This window comes from Phascolarctos cinereus, unplaced genomic scaffold (assembly GCF_003287225.1).
Source record: "Phascolarctos cinereus isolate Bilbo 61053 unplaced genomic scaffold, phaCin_HiC Scaffold_5;HRSCAF=322, whole genome shotgun sequence".
NCBI lineage: Eukaryota > Metazoa > Chordata > Mammalia > Diprotodontia > Phascolarctidae > Phascolarctos > Phascolarctos cinereus.
Window position 1 is genome coordinate 239331912 of NW_027555958.1, and position 7081 is coordinate 239338992.

Here is a 7081-nt window from a genome sequence, read left to right on the forward strand (position 1 = left end):
TTAAAAAGCAAAAATTCAACAAAAAAAAATTCCAAACAACTACAATCTTTTTTACACTAATGTGCCAAATGTACACACACATTTACAGTTTTTTCTTTTCCTGCTGAGTTGCATTGTCTGTGCATTTTGTTTTTTTTTTCTCTTGAGGTCTTGGCTTTGAAACATTAAGTTAACCACCAAGGAGGAAGACCAGTTCTAAAGTTTGACTACGGGAGGCAGAAATCAGGCAGGCTCAGTGTTTGGCCCCACAGCTTCTTCCATGGCACCTTTCTTATGGATCAAGAAGGGAGAGGGGGGAATTTGGGAGGAGGTGAAGAAGAGAGAGAAGAGGGAACCAAGCCCAGGCAGATTTTTGGAGAAGCAGCAGGTAGAGGGCAAATTCCAGTATTTCTCCCAGCACAGCCGGAGTCACCACAGAAGGCACTCTGAAGAGTTGGAAGGGGTGACAGTGACGGAAATACAATGTTATTCAATTCAATCCTATCCTATTTTTCCCCCCCCCCTCCGACCCTCCCCCCCACCCCACCCATCCCCCCCCTTTTTTTTCCTCCAACCCCCCCAGCATTCAGTAGAACTCTATAGGTTAGGAAATCAGTCTCAGCCCAGGGCTGAAGCCTCCAGGATTCTGCAGTGTTGAGAAACACTGGTAACCTGGGGAAGTGGTAAGGGGAAAATCCTTTGAAGTTGAGGCCCAGGCCACCTGGGATGGAGTAGTTTCTCCTAGTTAGGAGGTAGCCTCCAGGGAGCTTGGGTCTGGAATGAGCTATGAATTGTTCCTGTAACAAGCAAGGCCCTGCTTGATTCCAAGAGTCATTGGTACTTGGGAAGCAAGAGAAGGGGAGGAAGCTTCTCTGCCCCTTGAACATCGGTGAGAAGGTGGAGGGGTGAGGGGGTGGGGGGGAGCCTGAAGAGAGGCTATTATTTGTTGGACTCTGGCATCAGGCTGTGTAGGTGGATTTCTGCTGTCTCCTGGGGCATGAGCACATCCTGCATCCATGGGTGACTCTGGATCTCTTCAAAGGATGGTCGATCTGATGGTCTCAGAGCCAAGCACCACTTAATGAGATGCTGACATTCTGCATAAGGCAAAAGGAGGCAGGTGGTGATTAATAGGAGTGACAACTTGGCTTTGCAATGCAGTCTGCCCACTTTATTATAAGAGGACAGGTATAAAAAGCCAAAGCTGGGTGTGGTGACCCCCCTCAGCCCTGCTGAGGCTACCCTTACTGGATGATCAAGCCTGTCTGTTCTTTACTTAAAAGGTATTAATTAACACCTGCATCCTTCAGATGCCTCAGTGGGGGAAAAAAAAAGCATCTTCCCTTAAGTCAAATCATTTCCAAATTTTTATTGATATTGCTAATAAAAGATCATCTAGCCTACAATTCCACCCCCACCAGAAACAGGAAGGACTTTAGATGAAGCACCAATAAGATGAAATTAGTCATTCATGACGGAAACATTGCTATATTATAAACAGTTAATAACTTCAAAAGACAACCTGCACCACTTTAAAAATCTATAACTGCCTTTAAGTTACTTTATTCTGGTGCTGTATCAAGAACCGAAAATGTTAAGCCTATGTTTAAATGTAAGAATTTAAACTTTCAAATAATCTAGGGTGTTGTATGTGGTTTTTTTCTTAATATGCTCACTGGTGTTAAGGTGACTCACTGGTGCTAAATGAACAAACCACACAGGCTATCCCTTCCAGTTCCAAAAGAAAGCAAAACAGACTAGTTTTTTACCGGGCCCAGGTATGAGTCAGTGTTACACCATTCCTGAGGTCCCAGACCTGTTCTGAGCCATCTATACAAGAAGCCATTTGGCTTCCTGGATTCTACTCAGAGTCAAAGAGCCCACCAGTTCAAAACGGAACAAGTCCTTTTACAAACCTGTATCTAAATAATACCTATCTACAGATGAGACATACACACTTATGCAAGTTATCTAAACAAAGCTGGGTTTTGTTTTGGGGGGTTTTTTTGCTTTATTTATTTATTATGTTACCTGAAGAGATTCTTTGCCTGAAGAAGACTTGGCCCCGGATAATTTCCTCATCGTGTTCGAAGGGAATATCGCCACAGACCATATCATACAACAAGATCCCCAGGGACCACACTGCTGCAGACCTGCCATGGTATCGGTGGTAACGGATCCACTCTGGTGGGCTATACACCCGGGTCCCTGCGAAAGACACCATGGGAAATTAGTAAGGAAAACATGCTATTTTTTTAATCGGAAGAGAAATAAGAATGGTATACATAGTTACTCTAACCCAAGTATTTCATACCAGACACTGTGGGTGCTAAATGTTTGTTAAGGATTAATAAGGGAGTAGGTGGTTCACGGTATTTTCCGGATGTCTAACAATAAACTGAAGTTCTTTAAAAATTTGCTTCAAGAAATAGGGCCTTTTTTTTTGGTAGAGAGGCAGTGATAGACAAAGATAAGACAGACCACCAAATTTATAAGCTAGAACACCTAGGGAGGTGAGTTTGAATCCTAGCTCTGTTCCTTTTGGGGCTACTGAAGCTATCATGACAGAAACAATTATATTATAAACAATAACTTCCAAGAGACAACCTGGACCACTTTGAAAATCTTCCCAAGTATAACTAATATCTTTATTGCTTGCCTTCTCAATGGATGGCGGAGAAGGAAAGAATTTGGAGCTCAAAAAACCTTTTTAAATGAATGTATAAATAATTATAAAAAGAAAAGCTATAACTGTTTTTAAGGTCTTTTTCTCTCTGGCACCCTGTCAAGAACTGAAAACATTAGGCCTATGTTTAAATATAAGAATTTAAACCTTCAAGTAATCTAGGATGTTGTATTTCAGATTTCAATAATTTTTTAAATACTCATTTTTAAAATAACCTTATGCTGAAGTAGATGTAGAAGTAAAACCTCTATTTTACACACAGGGAAAATGATATTCAGAAAGGTTATGAAATTTTGACCACCTTCAGAAAACTGGTAAATGACAGGACTCTTTTGGGCCTCAGTTTCCTCTTTGGTAAAAAGAGATTTGGACTAGATCTCTCAAGCCTCCTTTTCAAATCTAAATGCCAAGGTCATCTCCTTCTGCCCCTTTCAGAAGACCACCCGCAAAAAATCATGGTAGGTCTTAAGGAAATCTGACATATTTACAACCAACTATTCTTAAAAGTAAATTCAAATGTTGCCAACACTTGACTCTCATCCAGACTGGTACACTTCCATGACATCAGAAATTGGGCTCCCATGCCCATGCTTTCATGCCCAGAGCTTGTGCTTAACCTAAGCCCACGCCCTCTTCTCCCTGCTACTACCACCTACTCCTCCTCCTCCTCCTCCTCCCCAGGCAGGAAGAGTAGGCTGAGGTCAGAGCGGTAGGGCTGGTTTCTAGGCCACGTGATTCCTGTTTACAAACTTTGGGTTGTAAAAAAAAAAAGCGCACACCCCTGCTTTTTGCTCACCAGGGGGCAGCAGAGGCTTGGAAAGGTGGGAGGGTCCAGCCAGCCATTAACTGTGAAAATACAAAAAATGCAGCCCAGGCCCAGCATCTTCCAAGGGCAAATAAACACAAACCGCAAGCCGGAGTCACAGGTTTTGAAAGTCAGCAGTTTGTTAGCTTAAGCCTCTCAGATCATTACCCACCCTCCTTTTCTTTGATGTCAAGTGTAGGGAAGCTCCCACATTCCTTCCTGCTGCAGAAAGGACCAGCCCCAAACCCCTCCCCTTACCCTAATGCCTCTATTTGGCAGCAGGACAGGGGAGAGTTGTGAGATCAAGTGAGAGGGGGTGGGGTGGGGGAAAGAATGAACTCATTTTAAAATCTACAGATCTTATTTCACAACATTCATCCCTGGACCGAAAAAGAAAAACAAGCCACTACCACCTTTACCAGCAAAATGAATAATTTAGTGAAATGACAAGAGAACAGTTTCTCCTTCCTGATTGACTCAGCTAGATCAAAAGAAAAACAAACCGAGACCACCCACTAGAAACTACAAGCAAATTCCTCTTCTTTCCAAACCCCTTTCTCCTCCCCTAGTCACTCTATCCTCAACACCCCTCAATGCTTGGGAAACTGGGTCAGGATTTTAAAATCTGGGCTATGACAAGTCAGGTTTGGTTGAACCCAGTCTCTTATCCACGGGAAAAAGACGTGGGATCCAGTAAACTGGGAAGGCTAGGAGGGGAATGCCACAACTCAGATTCTTGCTAGAAACTACTGGTTTAACAGAGCCGAAACTTGCTCCTTTCTGATAGCTTGCAAAGCCAAGCTTTTCAAAGTCCTAAAGGCTAAATTGGTTGGTCTTCCCCAAGCACACAGGAGAACTTCAAAGGTTTGGATATCTTTTTCCCGCCCCACCCCCTTGAAGCAGCAGACCCTTTGCAGCCAGCCCGATTTCTTCCAGCAAGGCAAGACGACCTTTCTCCAAAGGTCGAGGAGAAAAGCAGCAAAGAAAGGCCCCTTAGGATGGGGACAGTTCTAGGTCAGAATAATGCTGCTGTGTCTAGCCAGCACCTGCCTTTTCCCAGTGTCTCCAAAAGCCCAGGAGGGATTCCACTCACCATCAAAGTCAGTATAGACTGTGTCCTTAAGCAACGCCCCGGATCCGAAGTCAATCAGCTTGAGCTCCCCCCGGTTCAGGTCGATGAGAATGTTTTCATCTTTGATGTCTCGGTGCAGCACCCCACAACTGTGGCAATGCCTGACAGCCTCCAGCACCTGCCAAAAGAAGCTTCGGGCCAGCTCCTCCTGCAGGGCTCCCCTCTCCGTAATAAAGTCAAAGAGATCCTGGACAGGCTCCGGCCGCTCTAGCACCAGGATGAAACTGTCGGGCCTCTCGAACCAGTCCAGAAGTCGGATGACCCCAGGAAACCCCGAGCTCACTTTTTTCAACAGGAGGATCTCCATGGGCACTCGGTTGCCATTGGGCTGCGGGCAAGATTCACGGGAGTCAGGAGGGTGGGAGGGTACGAAGATAGAGAACACAGGGATAGAGACACGTTCATCTCCCCCCAAAAGATACCAGCACCAGGCACTTACCAGCTCCCCCAGTCCGAGATCCTATCCCGGTCCACGTGCTTGATAGCAACCTGCAACCCCCCCCCCAAAGAGAAGGACATTAGGTTACCGCCAAACCCACTTACCCAGGCCCTCCCCAGGCAAAGATCCTCTCCGCCGCCCCCCCCCCAGCCAGGGGTGTTTCGGGAAACCTGGGACAAGAGTTAAGGGGAAGGCTCCCCGGCGTTTTTGGAGCCCACTTACCGGTGCGCCATCTGCTAGCCGGGTTCCCGAGTAGACAGACCCAAAGCCCCCCGCTGCCGAGCAGTGGGCCCACCTGGTACTGCTTCTCCAAGGGCTCCTTTTCTTTCCCTTCGGAGGAAAAGGCACCGTCAGTGACTATCTGAAGCGGCCCCCTACCCATCCAATCAGCCATCCATCTATCCGTCGGTCCCGCATCACCTCTTTTCTCCAGGTCCGTCCTTTGCCCAAGCGTCCTTCTCGCCGGCTCTGCCGGCGTGCACCCGCTCCGCTCCACTCCCCCGCCCCCAAGACCACCGTCCTCCCTTCCCCGTCGGTTCGGTCCGGTCCAGGTCCCCGCCCTCCACGCCGGGGTGGGTCCTCACCGGGAGGCAGCTTGGCCGAGTGCAGCTCCACGCAGGGCCCGGAGCACAGGTGAGCCAGGGAGTTGATCTTGGACAGCAGCATCCCCGGGTACAGGGGTGACAACACGATGGAGCGGACGCTGCCGGGGCTGGGCGGAGGGTGGAGAGGCAGGCGGGGATTGGGGTGGGGGCGCTGCCGGGGCGCCTTGGCGGGATCAGTGTGCCGCAGCAGAGCCCGCGGCGCTGCGGTGCTGAGCTTGCCGCTGCAGAAGCCGACCCGTCGCTGCTGCTGCTGCTGCTGCTGCTCCTCCTGCGGCTGTTCAGGCTGCTGCTGCTGCTGCTGCCGCCACTGCTGCCGCCGCCGTCGCCTCTGCCTGTGTAGCCGCCGCCGCCGTTCCTGCTGTTTCTTAGACTTCTTCCGCCGCCGCCGCCGCTGCCGCCGCCACCGCCGCTTCTGCCGCCGCCGCCGCCGCCGCAGACGCCCGGCTCGCCCGGCAGCCAGGAGTAAAGGGGGCGTAGCGCGCGGGAGGGGGGGGCGCGCTGGCAGGCGGGCGAGCGGGCGGGGCTTCTCCGGGAGGCTGGGCGGGGTGGGCGGGGGCCGGGCGCCCGGCTGCTGAGTCCGCGGTGGGAAGAAAAGGGGGGGGAGGGTGGGGAAAGCAGCTGGGAAGGAGAATTCCCCACCGCACGGTCGGCACGACTAAACCCCGCCCCCACAAGGCCGCCCCCAACCAACCAGAGCCCAGCGGATCTGCATAAAGCAAATTGCCCCGCCCCTCAAAGGCCGCCTCCCCCCTATCGTCAGAATGGTAGTTACGCCGCCTCGACGTGGCGGGAAGGAAAAGGCGCCAAAATGGAGGGGGAGGGGCGAGAGAAGTGCGGGCTCCGGGAGGAGGAGGCGGGAGCAGGGTGCAGGGCCACGGGGAGGAAGGATGGGGAGGGGCTTACCAATTCAAACCCAAACAATAACAAAAGCCATCAAAGGAAGCCTGGGGTCTGCCCACCTCTCTCCCCTCTCTCCCCCCTTTCTCTCTCTCCCTCCCACCTTCCTCCCCTTCCATTCCCCCCTTTCTTCTCCTCTCTCCTTTCTTTTCCTTTCTCTGTCTCTTTTTCTCCTCTGCCTCGTTCTCTTTCTCTGTGCAGAGACCTGGGGGGGTCAGGCTTTTGCAGTAGACTAAGTTCGGGGACGATTCCATCTATCAGTCGGGGTGGCAGTGGAGAATGGGAGAATAGGGGACTGGGTGTGTATGTCGAGCAGGGTGGTCGGGGGGGGGGAGTGTCTTCTTTTTGTGTGTGTGTGTGACCTCCATGCCTGCTCTGGCTGGCTCAGTGGACGCGGGGTTTGCTCCACATGAGTCTGCGGTTGAAGGGCAAGCGCCCGGTGGTGTGGGTGAGGGGGTGGAGGGTGGCACTGCAGGGCCGTGAGTCATGAAAGGAGTGGGGATGGCTCATAGGTCTTTGGAACAAAAGTGGGCTCAGA

The 7081-nt window shown here is 50.7% G+C and overlaps 1 protein-coding gene across 1 annotated transcript; it reads right to left on the reverse strand.

Moving 5' to 3' along the window:
• Window positions 1–536: 536 nt before the first annotated feature.
• Window positions 537–5809, reverse strand: PIM1 (Pim-1 proto-oncogene, serine/threonine kinase). The gene is given in 7 exon segments (XM_020999587.2): window positions 537–1076; window positions 2011–2187; window positions 4564–4930; window positions 5038–5091; window positions 5264–5314; window positions 5316–5371; window positions 5626–5809. Coding segments are annotated over 7 exon segments (945 nt in total). The 5' UTR covers window positions 5708–5809; the 3' UTR covers window positions 537–918.
• Window positions 5810–7081: the final 1272 nt, after the last annotated feature.